The sequence below is a fragment of the Giraffa tippelskirchi genome, chromosome 2 (assembly GCF_054371585.1).
Source record: "Giraffa tippelskirchi isolate mGirTip1 chromosome 2, T2T-mGirTip1v1.2.pri, whole genome shotgun sequence".
Classification (NCBI taxonomy): Eukaryota; Metazoa; Chordata; class Mammalia; order Artiodactyla; family Giraffidae; genus Giraffa; species Giraffa tippelskirchi.
Window position 1 is genome coordinate 99,125,572 of NC_137276.1, and position 17,022 is coordinate 99,142,593.

Genomic DNA, 17,022 nt, shown 5'->3' on the forward strand with positions numbered 1-17,022 from the left:
TTATTTTATTTGTTTGAAGAGAATGAATCATAGATTTTTTTTTTTACCTGAAAGAGCCCTTTCAAGACCATCCAGTTCAATGCCTTTAGTTTATAGATTGGGAAATTGAGTTAACAGACTTGCTCAAGGCCACATGGTGACTCATAGCAGAGCCCAAAACAGGGCCTTGGTCTCAGAACTTGCAATCTGGGATTCTCTTCCTGACAACTGGCTTGCTGTCGTCTAGCTCCAGCCTATGAATGAGCATCCCATGAATGATAAATGCCCCCGACTGACATTGCTCGGTGACTTTTAAGGGTTTCCCAGTTATGGCCATCTATGAATGAAGCAGAAATAACCACAAAGCCATGCTTTAGCCATGAAGGCCTTACAGAGCAGGCCAACCTTCTTGGCTAGGGCATAAGGCATTGAGGAGGGCTTCAGCACTTGTGCCTAAGATGATGCATGAGCTACCAGATTGAATCCCCTGAATCTGAGTGCCAAGAAGGAAATATTTAATTATGGATTTGCATGCTACCTAATCCATAGCACATTTTTTAAAAATATGGATAATTATTACCCTAACTGAATGTATGGTTAAACAATAACAATGTTTCCAATCCCTCCATAATGTGAAGGATTCTAAGTCCTGTAATGAGAGAGGAGCGCTGAGTGGACTGTGAAAAGCAGTATCTGATGTCTTCACTGTATCCTTGATGCCCAAAGGCTCTGAGACCCTGAGACTCAGAGCTGGAGGCATGGCCACAATCCAAAGCTACTACATCTGGTGTGAAGGGGTCCCTTTGTGGGGTTGAGGGAGGAGAGAACAGGTGCACAAATTGAAGTCGGACCCTTTCCTTTTCTTCTCTGAATGGTGATCCTAAAATTATACTACCTCCCAGAAGATGGACCCTGCAGAACTGAACTGATGACCCACTTTTCAATTTTATCAAGCAGCAGATACATCAATTAATGCTGCTATGCTCCAGGGTCTGGTAGTAAGGCTGAAATTAGATTTATAGATCACCTGCCTCTACACCACGCGGGGAGTTGGACTCGCTTCATTTCCCTCCCCTCCTGGCGCTGCCTGCTCTGGCCGCTCCCTCTCTGCCATCTTTCCCCTCCATTTCCCTGTGCTCCTCTCTCCCCTCTAGCTTTTCTCCCACTGCCTAGGCTGCATCATCATGAAAAATAACCGGCATCCAACTTGCCCCCATGTCCTGTGCCCCCCAAATGGAAGTAAGCGTGTGCGGAGCAGCAGCGCAGAGTTCTGACTTTTTGCAGGCTCCTGAGAATGAATCGCTTTGCTCCCCTGCATGTTTCAGGGAGAGAGTCTGATCTCAGTTCCCAGGTTGTGTTGAGAGTCTCTGAGAAACACAGACAGGTGACTTGCAGCAAATAAATGACTCCTGAATGGGTCTGGAGGCTGGTTCCAGAAGATACTTCTTCTAACATTACCACCTATTCATGTTTATTTGACTGTCTTCATGAGCAATCTGATCGTGAAGGAATGCCCCCAGGGGAGCAGGGTCCATGCCCCACTGTGACACAAGAGGTCTGGTGACAAGGCCAAGAGATCCATGTACACTCAGGATGCTCCATCAATCCTGCCACACCCAAATGCTTTTGCTCCACAAATGGTGTTTCATTCCACTACTCTCTACTCAGTGCTCACTGTGCTAGGTGCTAGGGGTTATACAAAGTATATCCCACACCCTCAAGAAGGCTGTACCATGCAAAGTACATGAGCCCCATCACCTATATCATCTGCCCCCTACCCTGTCAAACAAAAGCCACTGCTGCCTATCGACCCAATGAGCATAAAGTGCGTGCTCCCCCTGCAAAGGCAGCTTCAGTATGTACAAGTGAGCTTCTAGACAAGTCCTCAGCTTCCTGTCCACAGGGAAGCCCCTCAACTCTACTTCCAGGCTTCAGAGCTGCCATGCAACTGCTGACAGATTACCAAACAGGCCACCCTGACTTCAGCCTCTGAACACGCAGCTCTACTGTTCTGTCATCCTATCTGCTGTCTGGCAAATTTCTCCTTCTCTAATATTAGAGAAGTTCTCTCTCCTTTTTGAAGCCATCCCTGGCTTTCTCAAGAAGGTTTCAGTTATTCTATATGTGATACCTCTGTCCCTCATGCGTGGAAACAAAAAGTCACCCCAGGGACTGGAGCCTGCCAGGCTCCTCCATCCATTGGATTTTCTAGTCAAGAATACTGGAGTGGGTTGCCATTTCCTTCTCCAGGGGATCTTCCCAACCCAGGGATGGAACCCAGGTTTCCTGTGTTTCAGGCAGATTCTTTACCATCTGAGCCACCTCGGAAGCCCGTCATCACATATGTGACTCCTCTGTGCTTCATGCATAGAAACAAAAAGCACAATCCAGGCAGATGATTACTGGAAGCTTTGGGCACGAAGGTCTTGGGGGGCAGGGACATCTCTGCAGGTTGTATTCTCTATGATGGACACAGCAGGACTTCCCACCCCTTATGTGTAAGAAGACATCAGGTTGCAGTACCCATCAAAATATGGGGAGGGCTTCCTCTCCATGAATCTGGGTGGGCTCATCACCATGGTTGAAGGATGCTACATGACTGTTCAGGCTAGGTTACAGAACTGATACAGCCTCTACCTTCTGTGCTCAGGATGCTTGTTCTGAGGACCCAGCTTGCTGTGAGGAAGCCACAGATGGCCAGGTGGAGAGATGCCAGCTGACACCCAGCATCAACTCTGAGACAGATGGGTAAATGAGTCTTTGGGTGATTCCAGATCTTAGCCCTTGAGCTGCCCCTGCTGACAATACATGGAACAGAGAGGTGCCTACCCAAATTACAGACTTATGAGCAAACTAAATTGCTATTGTGCTAAGTCACTGAAGTTTGGGGTGATTTGTTCCATGGCATTAAAGCAATCTCTCTCTCATCAGTATAGGCCCAGTTCCCAGCACAGGGCATGGTCAGAGCAGTCACCTGATGAATGCTTCAATGACTGACTCCTGGTGAATGTTTCAATGAAGTCCTTTGATCTGCAGCCATAGCTACTGTTTGGTAGCTTTGGTGACATGCATAGCCAGCTACTTGGTGTTATCCTGAAGCCCTTGCTCAGAAGGCCTTGCCCCTGTACCCTCTTGCTCCCAGGCTCCCCAGCTAAGCCTTTGGTCTGAGGTAGGCCTTGCTCCATGACCTGTCGTTAGACAGCTTCTATCCCCCAGACATGAACACTATGGCCACACTCATATAAGTCCTCTCTGAGTAGCTCTGAGACGCCCCATAGAAATGAAAGTGCTTCTATTGTGGCTGCATTTGGGCATTCTGACAATGGTCCTTTATAGATCTCTTGGCCATAGGCCTTTGGGGCCCCCATCCCTGCTCCAGGCTGAGTGGGAGCCACAGTTCTCCACCAACCCCAGAAAAGACTTGTGGACACTTGTGACACACTGTTCCCGTGTCCTGCCCAGAAGCACCTCCTCAGAGGTCAGGTGGCCCAGGCATCAGATAAGGGCAATGTGTTTTATCTCTGAACTGCAAATGAAGAGAGCTGAGTGGGAGGGCGGCTGTGCTGGAGGAAAGGCAGAGGTGGCCAGTGATGTCTGCATGAATCACGCAGGACAGCATAGCAGCTGGAAATCTCTTCAATCTCCATGATTCATATGGATGCCGATGGCCATTCTCTGTCCTCTGTTCATTTTTACTCATCGAGGCCTGGCTCTGTGCCATCCTCCTATGGAGGGGTCCACGTGCTCTGCTTTGTTCTTTCTTTTTAGCCACAATCTGTTAACCTTGCTAACATCTCCAATGCCTATCTGTATTTCATCAGGGATTCCTAAGTGGTAGGTGGTCCTCACGTGGACACTTCTTCCCAGCCCACCACGGTCCCCCAGCTCCCACCAGCACCAGCATCATCTGTGCTTTTACTCTGAAGGGTAAAGGTAAGCTGAGCAGTTCTTACCCTGAGAAAAGAATCCAAAGCACCATTCTCCATGAACTCCGTGATGATCATGACCGGCCGGCTCTTGGTGACCACACCCTCCAGGCGAATGATGTTGGGATGGTCAAACTGCCCCATGATGCTCGCCTCACTCAGAAAGTCCCGTCGTTGCTTCTCTGAGTACCCAGCCTTCAGCGTCTTGATGGCCACATAGATTTCTCTCTTGCCCGGAAGTTTCAAACGCCCCTTGTACACCTCTCCAAACTCTCCTGCAAAAAGAATGCAATTATAACCCACTTTCTCCTCATCCTGTGCTGCCATGAAAGGAGGCAGCTTACCAAGAACAATGGTGCTCCAAATGGAACAGTGATTAAAGTGGCAAAAAGGAAAGAGTGACCTCTCATTATAACTGTGATGGCCTGGCTCTTAGCAGTTCATGGCAAACACACAAGAAATACTCAAATACATTCTTTAACTCGGATTTTAGACAGCTTGGGTAACTGAAGTGAAATTTCAGACTCTTTATGGGTTTATTTTTCCTCACGTTTAGTTTTCATTTGTATCCCAGCTGAACAATTGAGATGAAATGGTCAGTTTCACTGTGGCAGAAACATAATTCATTTTTAGCAGAGCCTAGTACAAGAATGTCCAGGGGCTAGGGACATGTTCAGGTCCTCCAGTCCTCTGGATGAGATGTATAGTGTTTATGTTCCTACATTGCCCTGAAAGTATTTGTGTCTATTGGGTCCCTGAGAAGCAGACACTGAGGAGTTAGGAAGGGAAGTTAGCAGACTCTGTGCAGGATAAAGGGGGAGAGGAAGCAGGATTGCCCAAGTCCCAGATCACAGTGCAGACCTGACATTATGAAAAGAAAGGAGGAAGCAGGAGAAAGCCAGGAGAGGCCCAAACTGCAATGCAGACCTGACAATCTCATCCAACCCAATGAATAGCTCCAGAATAAAGAGTGCCCATCCCCAAAGACCCTACCCTAGCATCCCACTGTGCTCTGTCATTGGCTAAGGTTTTGCCAGAAAGAGCTGGGCCCTGCGAGAAAGCCAAGGTAGATCCTGAAGGTGCTGCGGTGGGAAGCTAGCAGCTACCTGCACTCCTGGCAACTGAACAGAAAGTGGCTTTTTCAAGTAGACACGAGCAGCATACCTCCATGGGTTCTGCAGCATTTAAACATTTCCGTAGTAAAATCACCAGGAGTAAAAACAACTCTGGTGACACTATCTCACAGCTGCTTAAAAAATCTGTTGAATCTTGTTCACGTGCTTTCAAAAGTTATAATTTAACTTGGTTTTGTAACTTCAGTGCTTTCATGTGAAGCAGTTTAGAATCTACTTGTAAGTGCATCACAGAGATGGGTGTCAAAGGCCTGATAGGAGAAACATGTCTTTCTGCCAGGAGAAATTTCTTTGTCACTTTCAGCTTCTGGAAGACGATGATGGAGCAAACTGTGAGCAATCAGATAAATTACTGGCCGAATTATGAAAGCAAGTTAACATCTGTGATTTAGATGAGACTTTTTTTGTATTTTCTGCTGCATGGATTGGAAGGAAGCTGCACAAAAGGGCTTTGGATGTAAAGCTGCTCCAGAGTCAATAGGACTTCTTAGACTCTAAGGCTGGAGTAGAGGTTGTCTTAAGCACCATTAGGAAGATTTCAACATGAATTTAAGATAGACAGCATGTATAATACTGGTTTTGATACATGATCATACTGTTTGAGGTCAGACCAAGTCCCGTTCATGTCTGCACCTTGCACTCACTGCACCGTCTGGTATGTGGTAGGCATGCAGTAGAAGTTGGGGTATCATATTTATTATTATTTGTTTGGCTTTGCCCATCCTTGGGTTACAAACTGCTGGAGGCTCTATCTCTGTCCCATCCAAAATAAGTAGAAGTACCAGTACTAACATTTTTATAAAAGACTCTTTACTGCAGCATCTCCTTTAACATCAAACACCATATGACCATAACCAAGGGAATGGCTAAAAAGAGGACCGCCATACTGCAGAATGCTATGAGCTACTGAAGACGAATAGATGAGTGAGATATACTGACTTCAAAAGATGTCCGCATTATATGGCTAAGTGAAACAGAAAAGAAGAGAAAGTTAAGAATGTGGCCTGTAGAATATGCCCAGGTTGAGATCTGTGTGTGTATGCCAAAAAACATTATGGAAAAAACTCATAGCAAATTTATTTTCAATTTCAAATTGTCTAAAAAATTGCTTACACTGGAATGGTAGGAATAGGAATGGGGGAGTATGGATTAGTAAACTTAATTTAGTTGCTTTTCTGTTATTTAAATTGTTACAATAAGCATTGATTTTGCAGTCTGAGTAAAATTTAAAGAAAAGTATTGAATAATAACTACCTGTCATATATGTGTGTGCTTGCATATGTACATATTTGTGTGTATGTATATGTATGTATGCATATGTATGTATACATATATATGTCTATGCATGCATATACATATGTGTCTATATGCATGTTTGCATATATTGTATATATGGCTGTGTTTCTCTATATGTGAATGTGGAAGTTGCTCAGTCGTGTCCGACTCTTTGCAACCCCATGGACTATGGAATTCTCCAGGCCAGAATACTGGAGTGGGTAGCCTTTCCCTTCCCCAGGGGATCTTCCCAACCCGGGGATTGAACCCAGGTCTCCTGCATTGCACACGCAGATTCTTTACCAGCTGAGCCATAAGCGAAGTCATGTGCAATTCCCCAGTAGAAGTGGAGAGACTATCTTTTGTATCAAGGTCAACAGTGAGGTGTGAAGGCTCTTGGAACTAAAACTCTGTGGTTTTTCTTTAGCTGAATTTTTACCAGAAAAGAAGAGGTAACTTTTTTCTTGTTAGATTCAGAGATTGTCCAAGGGCATGAGAACTCCCCTCCTGTTCACCTGGTTTTATTTAGTTGTACTTTCTCTTTCTTCTCCTCCTCATGCTTATTCTAATTCTTTTATACTTTCCACTTTGATCAAGGGCTTCTGAGGTGGCACTAGTGGTAAAAAGCCTGCTAGTGGTAAAGTCTCCTGCCAACACAGGAGACTTAGGAGACAAGGTTTGTATGTATATACATGGGTGCCTGTGCATAGATATATATGCAATCAATTCTCTGACACCTTGACCTGGTAGGTATTCAATAACTATGGACTGAATGAATATATATGCATATTTAATAAGTATACTAACTGAAGAATATCGGTATGTCTTTCTTATTATTGTACTAATGAGTTCTATTTTCTTTTAGTAAAAAGACACAGTTCAGAGTGAGGGGAAAACACAGTAATATTTCTTCTTGGGGGAGATAGTACACTGATATGTCTTGACCACCTACATGCCAGGCACTGTGCTGGGCTCTTTGCATGTCTTATCTCATTAACTCTCACAACACCTTTATGAGCTGGGTATTATTATGCCCATTTTACTAGTAAAGAAACTGAGGCACAAAGAAAACACGCCTCAGACCCCACAGCTGTGAGGCAGAGTTAGGGGTGCTGTCCACAGTTCATACCTCTTCCTGTCACTTCACCTCTCAGAAGGTGTGTTCAGTTAGCAGTGCCAGAGGGAGGAGAGCTGGGGGGAAGTTACCATGCAGGGACCACTGTGCCCCAACCGTGCAGGCCCTGACCATTCACCTGCAGTTCCTGTCACAGTGACGCAGTAACAAGGGCACAGCAAACACAGTGGGACAATCTTCTAGACAAATGGCACGCTCATGGAAAGCTCTTGCCTGGCTTGTTAGGTAAGATTAGAATATTTAGGAATCAGAATTTTTATCAATTTGTACACATCAGTCTGGGGAGTTTGTAAAAGCACCCTGGGTGGATTTACTATTCCCCACAACATACACATAAACTCCATAGTTGAGGACTTCTGTTTTATACAAGCCGTTCTCAAGGATGGCTTCCCACAACAACCCCCCAGAGAGCTTACAAAGCACAGGGGCCTGGATCCCACCTGCAGGAATTCTGATTAGTTGGTCTGGGTGCAGCCTGGGCATGGACATATTTAAAAGCAGCCCACAGGATCAGCTACATAATTTGCGGGGCCTGGTGCAAAATGAAAATGCGGGACTCACTGTTCAAAATGTATTAAGGATTTTAAGACTGTGGTGGCAGAGAATTAAACTGAGCGTGGGCCCTGTTGAGCATGGGGGCCCGTGCACAGGTCACAGGTCCATGAAGTCAGGCCTGGCTGCCCAGGTGGGTCTGAGGAGCAGCCAAAGTTGAGAGCCATGGGTCAAAACCACCCAAGCATATTCAAACAGATCAGGGAACTGCCAAAGGCCCTGGAGTACCTGGAATTCATCCCTACACCTTTGAATTCTTTTGAAAGCAGTGCTTGCATATAAGCTGCCTCTCACTGCACAGGGCCTGACACACAGGGTGGGCTTTGTAGCGGTGACCAGGGAGAAAGAAGAGAAAGAAAGAAGACATGGATGAAGGTGTGGCATCACAAAGTCCTATCTACATAGAACAGTGTGGACCACCTACATTCCTTTCCTAATAGACAAATGTTATGTCATTGTTCAACCTTTGTGGCTGACTGGTCTTCAGGTGTAGTTCTCCTAACACTTTAGCTCTAAATTATATCCTCTATAGGGGGTTTCATCATATAGTTTTTTGAAAATATCAAGTCAAAACGTGAGAGGATTTTTCAGGCAGTGAAATTTCTCTGTAAGAAATTAAATGGGGGGTGCCTTTCATTATAAATCTGTCTAAACCCACAGCATCAAGAGTGAATCTGCACTAAGGACCTTGGGTGATAATGATGTATCAGGGTGGGTTTGTCACTTGTAACAAATGGAGCACTCTGTCTGGGGATATTGACAATGGGAGAGACTGTGTATGTGTGGGGGCAGGGGTTATATGAGACATCTCTGTACCTTTCACTCTATTTTTCTGTGAACCTAAAACTGCTCTAAAAAAAAAATAGTGTTTTTAAAAAAGTGCTCTCCTTGGATAGGGAGAGATAGGTTCTGTATGGTTACCATATAGCAGTGTTACTGCTCTTGGAAAATCTGCTCCATAATCACTGGAAACCAGTGACTTAAAGGATTATGATTCTGTAAAAATAGCTCCTTTCTGGTGGCTGACAAAGAAATGACTTCATATTCTCCAAGCCCAGAGGTTTCTAAACCACCAACTGCAAAGGAAGTCACTTCATCCGCAGTTCTCACTCAGAGGCTGTCCTCCACCATGTAATTAAGTGGCCCCCAGAGCAGATGGGGCAAACTCTGGCCAAAAGGAGGAACTCTGGAGAAAGAAACTTGAGTCTACACCACCTCCTCACCCCCTCATCCTGGCACCACCCCTGGACTTCAGGCAGGGTGCATCCCTTGTTCAGCCTCAGATTTCTCAGCTCCGTTGGACAAAAAGAACTGATTAACTGTGGGGCCTTCCCAGGTGTGGGGTCTATGAGAAAGTGCTTTGCAAACTCCAGACTATTGAAGATACAGCTGGGTGGTGATTTTAAAAAGACAAACCAGGGGTGGGGAGTGGAGAATGGAAGAGAAAAGGGTTTCTGCAGCCAAGACAAGTAGGGCATCTTGCCAAGGGTGGTGAGAAGTACCCCTGCCAGGTATCTGGGCATGAACAGTGTCTCCAGATAATCCCTGTGCACTAAAGTCTGCGAGTTCTGGCCCCTCTAGCACCCCCACAGGCTCATAGGGAACTGGAGTTGATGCACCATTTTTAGTAATAAACGGAAAATTAAGGCCATCTGTCACTTACAGTCTGACTGCTGTCACCTGTGGTCTTTGACTTCAGGTTCATGTACTATGTTCAAGAAACTATTTTTGGACAACTTTCCCGCCATTAGGGCCAGAACTTGAGGTTTGTGGTGCTTTGATTTGCCATGACCTGAATTCTAAACACGACTGAGCACACAGACACATCACATGAACTCTAAAAAGCTTCTTTTCACACGAGCTCCAAATCATAGCCATTCGTTTTCCATATTTTTAAGAAAAATTCTTAACCCCTAAAATCTATTTTCAGCAAATTCAATATTAGCATTATATATACATACTATACGTACACACACACACATTGTTGTTGTTCAGTTGCCAAGTCATGTCTGACTCTTTGTGACCCCATGGACTGTAGACCACCAGGCTCCTCGGTCCATGGGATTTCCCAGGCAAGAATATTGGAGTGGGTTGCCATTTCCTTCTCCAGGGGATCTTCTGGACCCAGAGATAGAAACCACATCTCCTGCATTGGCAAGTGGATTCTTTACCACTAAGCCACCAGGGAAGCCTATATATACACACATACATAGATATACATATAATTTTAATTTTGGCCATTCTGTGTGGCTTGAGGGATCTTAGTTCCCCAACCAGGGATTGAACCTGGGTCATGCAATTAAAGTGCTGAGTCCTAGTCACTGGACTGCCAGGGAAGTTCACAAAATTATATTTAAAACAAATATTTATAGGAGATGACCGAGTAGTGGTTATGGTTGGTTCTTTCTATGCAGCTCCATGACTGACGGTAACGGCAGCCAACCTAATTTTGGTCTGGCTGAACTGTGATGGGCACAGTTCTTTGCAGCTGACCTTGGATCCTCTCCTAGAACCAAATCTCCTCTTGGCTAGGACCCAACTTCAGCTTTAGGCCAGTTTAGTGCCAGTGTCTCTTAGCAGTGGTTCTCAAAATGTGGTTCCTGCCCAACAGCACCAGGATCACCTGGAAACCTATTAGAAAAAGCAGCTTTGGAGCCCAACCTCTACCCACCTAGATCAGAAGCTCAGTAGGCAGGGCCCAGTGACTTGGGTGTTAACTTGCCTCCAGCTGATTCTGATGCCTGGCTCCAGTTTGAGAACTGCAGCCCTCAAAGCTGTCTGCTGAGGGTCATTTTGCCAGTTCCTGTCACTGCCCTCCCAGACAGCTGCTGAAATGATTCCCTACAAATTTCAGCTCCTTGCCAGGTCCTCTTCCCTATCTTCCTTGACAAAATGAGGAAGAGAGAAAAAAAAAATGGTTTAGCAGCATTAAATGCCTCAACTATTACATATAAAATCAGAAAGAAAGAATTTTCAATTTTTGAAAATGAAACATCCAACCTGCCAGCATGTATTTCAAGCACTAGCTGTTGGCTATGTGCTGCTGGGCCACATACAATTGCACTCTTTTCTTTAGCAGTTTGAAGTCACAAACTGCCTCAGGGACAGAAAAAGGGAAGTAGAGCTTCGCGTAACTAATTCAAGCTTCCACCAGAAAAGAAAGTTTTAAAGAATTCATTTAAACTAGGTTTAAAAATATGATTTATAGCAAGTTTTATGACACTAGCCTGTGTAAGATAGGTTATGGCTAAACTAGGGATAGTAAAACCATGGCAGTCATTCTACCACCTCCTGATCCTATACTCAGAACGGACATTACTAATTGATCACAATCCCACTTCTCTTTCTCAGCAGAGTTCCCTAGGTACCCATTACTAGGCTACTGGGGTTGGCAAATTAGATGACTCTAATTAGTAGCCATGATGCTCACAATACCTAATACCTAAATGGTGAGAGTAAATCTAGTTTTCTCTTTTCTCATAGCTTCTTATAGTCATTAGACAACCATATACCTAGATATTATTATTTTTAGATTGAACCCAGGTCTCCTGCATTGCAGGTGGACTCTTTATCATCTGAGCCACCAGGGAAGTACTTAACATAAGCAAGCACATACAATTAAAAATGTTAAATAATGTGGCACTCATTGTTAGCCTTCCTAAGTCAATAACTGATTATATTAAAATAGGAGGACCTGAGGATGGGGCAAAGGTATTCTAGGAAGAACATGCTCTTCCCAGGGAATGAGGGGCATCTTTGTGGCATCCCCATATAGGTACACTGAATTCTAGGACAGTACTACCATTCCCAGCCAAGTGGCTTGGGTATTCCAAACTGCTAGGTAGAGTTTGACATCAGAAACAATGTCTCTGTATACTTAGCTGCTCTTTTCCAGGACAGTGACAAAAGTGGAAGGTAGTGTGGGAGTTACATTCACTGGATTAAGATCAATCATATCTGGGTTTCAATTTTTGCCCTACTATTAACTCAACCAGTAACATGGCCTTTGGCAAGTTGTTCACTGAATATTGATATCCTTGAAAAGAGAAGTGAAAGTGTTAGTCGCTCAAGTTGTGTCAGACTCTTTGCAATCCCATGGACTGTAGCCCGCCAGGATCCTCTGTCCGTGGAATTCTTCAGGCAAGAATATTGGCATGAGTAGCCATTCCCTTCTCCAGGGGATCTTCCCAACCCAAGGATCAAACCTAGATCTCCTGCATTGTAGGCAGATTCTTTAACGTATGAGCCACCATCCTTACCAGTTTACAAATGCATATATAAACGCGTGAGTGCGTGTGTGCATGCACACACACACACACTAACCCACAGAGCTAACAGGGTCATCATGAGGGCTGAATGAAGCCTGCACACGGTCAGTGTTCAGTGCATGCCAGCTATATTAATTATAATTTACTTTGCTCCTCTAGAAACCCTGTAGTCAGCTATGATTTTTCCAGTAGTCATGTATGGATGTGAGAGTTGGACTATAAAGAAAGCTGAGCGCCCAAGAATTGATGCTTTTGAAGTGTGGTGTTGGAGAAGACTCTTGAGAGTCCCTTGGACTGCAAGGAGATCCAACCAGTCCATCCTATAGGAAATCAGTCCTGAATATTCATTGGAAAGATTGATGCTTAAGCTGAAGCTCCAATACTTTGGCTACCTGATGTTAAGAACTGACTCATTGGAAAAGACCCTGATGCTGGGAAAGACTGAAGGCGGGAGGAGAAGGGGACGACAGAGGATGAGATAGATGGTTGGATGGCATCACCGACTCGATGGACATGAGTTTGAGTAAACTCTGGGAGTTGCTGATGGACAGGGAAGCCTGGCATGCTGCAGTCTATGGGGTCACAAAGAGTCAGACAGGAATGAGTGACTGAACTGTAATCTAGAAACCCTTCTTGCTGTGACTCCTATCCAGTATTGGTATTTTCTACCAAATCATCACCAGGAAACCCATTCTCTTCCTCAAAGAGAAGAGATGGGTCTTCTTTGCTGGCCCCATCCTATCCGTATACAGACTCCCTCTCCCCAACTCTCCTTATCCAGCCCTGTCACCTAAGCCATCTGTGGAAATGCTGGGTCAGCATCTGCTGGAGTAAGGGAGAGGGGGTTATTAATTAAAATACAGTGGGCATGTCTCCCTTTCAATGATCCCTTCTAGTGACACCTTTACCTATATTTTCATTGTTGTGCTCAGGGCTGCTGCATACAGTTATGCAGGTTCCACACTGTACAACCCAGGAACACCATTCATGCCTTAGGGCCCAAGTATACATGGAAGCCTTAGTTTATGTTCTGGGCATGTCTACAGCTCAAACTGATCCGAATCAAGCAGTGGATCAGAACTCCACAGGTCAATTGAAGTTGACCTGTGAGTGACTCAGATTCATGGTTTCAAAGAGTTGACGTTCTCCAAAGATAGCAGATGCCCTCTCTAAAAGGACTTCAATAATTCCTCTCACTGCAAGGAAAAGAGGAAGGATCAGTCTTCCTCATTCCACTAGGCTCCTTTCAGAGCACTGAATGACTCACAATCTCATGTGACCTCTTTCTGGTTTCTCTGCATACTCCCAAACTATACCCAGTTCTTCAAAGTCTTATCCCTATTATGGTTTTCCTCCAAGGACATTTTAAACTGAGCACCTCAGTGCCATAGCAGGCCAGGCATGAGACTAACAGAAACACTCAAGTTTCATCACTCCCATGGAACTTTGAGCATGGTGATAAAAGAGGGGCACTAAACAAATATTGGGACTTCCCTGGTGGTTCAACGGTAAAGAATCCACCTGCCAATGCAGGAGACACAGGTTCGACCCCTGAGTTGGGAAGATCTCCTGGAGAAGGAAATGGCAACCCACTCTAGCATTCTTGCCTGGGAAATCCCATGGACAGAGGAACCTGGCAGACTATAATCCACGGGGTCACAAAAGAGTTGGAGATGACTGAATGGCTAAACAACAACAAAACAAACATTACATAATGATAAATGAACTAATTATACAGTTGACTCTTGATCAACATCAAGAGTTTGAATTGCACAGGTTCACCAGCATGGAGACTTCTTTCAATAAATAGGTACTATAGTACTACACAATCCATGGTTGGTTGAGTCGAGTCCAGGGATGTGGACTCGTGGATATAGAGGGCTGACTGTCAAGTTATACACATTGATTTTCAACCATACAGAGAGGTCTGTGCCCCTGACCCCTGTGTTGTACAAGGGTCAAGTGTAGTTCAGTCCTCGTGGTTGGTGTCACATCTGGCTCATGGTTATTTTTATTTCTTTGCTCCTTATCCTCAACAATGGTAGAAGAAACGTTGGAGGTTGGTGCAATTCTTCAACCCCAAAGTTTTTAGATTTTATTCCATTGGCCTTTACTGGCAAGCACAACCAGCAGTCCCCACACCCTGGCAGCCAGGCAGCCCCCTTTTCCCTTTAAAGTGTTTAACCTGATTGCCATTACTTCTGGCCACAGCCTCCATGGCATGTCTCTCTGTAAGCTCTAGCCATCAAGCCCACTGGCCCCTCCATTCACCATGTTTGGTTACTTTCTGGTTTAGGTTGGTTTACTTGCTGCAGAGCAGCCTTCCTTACCACACTTGATTCCAGCATTGACCACCTCAAACCTTCTCTATGTTTCCCAGCCCCATAACTGGTCTACATGCCTCTGAATTCTTACAAACCTTTCCCATTACTCTTTCAAGTTCAATCAACACAGGTTCATCAAGTTCTTCTCCCACCTCATTTCTAATGCCTACCCTGCTCCGAGACTACCTCACTCACATTTTATATAGGATAAAATCCATACCCAACCTCCTGATGGCTAGATTCCAGACTTAATGCTTGATTAAGTCACCTACCCTCAGGGAGCCCCTCTGTATGAGCCTCCTCTCAGCCTTGTTCTCAGAGTGTGCCACACAGAGCATCAGACCATCCAGCAGCCCCAAGTCCTTAGGGGCCCCCCAGGTGCCTCTTTCCTGCGTTCTTCCTTTGGTCATCAAGCCTCTCCTCTTCCTGTCTCCAGGGCTGCATGTTCTCTGACCCCTTTTCTTACCTCTCAGTCCCATCCCCTCCTCCTGCAGAGTAGGACTTTGCGTTAACACATCAGCTGGGATTATTAAGCACTGAGGGTGCTTTTCAGCATCCACAACAGTTTCAGGCATGGAATCAATGTTTAATGAATGAGGCTCTTTTTGAATTCTCAATCTAATCCCTCCTGCAACAAACACAGCCCTCTCCTCTGGATCTATATGCAGCAGGAATGGGCTAGTTCCTCTGAAACCTCTTCAAAATTATCTTGCACATTCTGTATGGCCTGGGGTGTGCTAAACTATCAGCTCTCCAGGGAGTGAAGAAACAAAACCTTTGATGTGTAGCATTTGCCAATTATCATGGTGTAAATACCCCTCTCATGGCTGATGTCAGACTACCAAGATGTCACCAGAGGGCTGCAAAAAGATGCACACAATTGGCTCCTGCGAAGTAGCACGCCTGGCTCAGCACACTATTGCTGCAAGGCCTTTGTCATTTCCCTCCTTAAGTTATTTAATTTTCCTCTTCTGTCTCCTTCTCTCATGAGTTTCCTCCAAACTTACTTTTCCTACTAGTTTTCAACCTTAAAAGCTCAGGCCAAAGGTGACCTTCTTTGCAAAGTCCTCCTGACCTACCCACTCACTCCCAGAACAAGGAGCTGGATGCTGCTCTCTGTGGGCCCCCAACTTCGCATTTGCCTGTGTTGTGAGATGTGTGAAACAGTGAACATGTTACTGGCCTGTTTCTCAACAAGACTGTCAGCCTTCTGGGCAGGAGAGCGTCTGTTCATCTCTGGGACTCAACATCGACAAGCAAAAAGTATTTAATAAGAGCATGTTGAGGGAAGGAGAAATGAATAGAATGAAGGAAGGGGAAAGGACTTCTGATTCTTCTTCTCATGTTGTATTACCATTTTGGAACCCAGATTTGGTCCCCTGAGCTGAATCTGCTAGGTGGCTAAGGGAAATATTGCCATCTACACTACAAATGTTACCTTACAAAATTCTTTTTTAAAAAACACAACTCATACCAGCTCTTCTAGCATAAAGTGAAGTCAAGTTCGGTGAGGCAAGGAGTGGGAAAAGCAGGAGTGGTGACTGAGAGGAAGAATCAGAGGATAGAAAGAGACAGACTCCAGCCAGGAGTGTCTCCTGATGAAACTGCATCAAGTTCCACACAGTGAATTCACATCCACAGGGAGGGGCTGTGCGATTATTGAATTGCAAGCAGATGGGTATCAGGTAGAAGGCAGTCAGCAGCAACTGGACCGAAGACTTTACCCCAAGCTGCTGGGCATCTTCTCAACTGCTCCATGTATCCATCCCTCCCCAGGACCAGGTAAACCATGGCAGGGACTAAGTCTGCTCTAAACAGAATGCACAAACATGGCAGCATCAGCAAAGGCTACCCAGAGATAGAAGGTGAAGGATGGAGTAGGGCCATGGATTGTCCCTTTATAGGCATCCAGCAGTTGGTGAGCTCACTCCAAGCTGCACCTCCCCGGCAGGGTCATAAAGTGAGAAGGCTCTTTACTCCTCCCCTGACAAAGTTGGGAGGGGGGCTGATAGGCTCTCTGGGATGAAATGCAGTCCAGAAGGCATTGCTCTAAGCACTCGACATAAATAACAACATTAAAATCACTAGCACCATTGCCACATGACATAACAATAATGAACAACACAGAGGAGCAGGGTACGAGATCAAAAGCTTTCACTTCCAAGTTTACTGGAGAAATCTGAGTCCCTTCAAGTCATCCAGCTTATCTGGGATCCAGCCTTCTAAGGCATGATCCTTAGGTCTGTCAGTGTCTAAGGGGGAAGAGAAAATTATCTGCACAGAAGTGAAAGTCGTGGTTCAGTAACATATTTAATGAAAGTCAATGGGAAATATGTATAGACTCACGTGGATCAGGTTATGGTCAGCTGGCTGGAACATGTGAGAGGTTGGTAGAAACAGGGTCATGTGCCCTACAGGGAGGGTCCAGCA

The 17,022-nt window shown here is 45.2% G+C and overlaps 1 protein-coding gene across 1 annotated transcript in view; it reads right to left on the bottom strand.

Annotated features, from left to right (window-relative positions):
* Positions 1-17,022, bottom strand: part of EPHB1 (EPH receptor B1) — a 456,002-nt gene that overhangs the window by 60,659 nt on the left and 378,321 nt on the right. Inside the window, exon 11 of the mRNA XM_081574131.1 lies at positions 3,933-4,180. Within this exon, the coding sequence (XP_081430257.1) occupies positions 3,933-4,180 (248 nt within the window). The remainder of the gene's footprint in view (positions 1-3,932; positions 4,181-17,022) is intronic.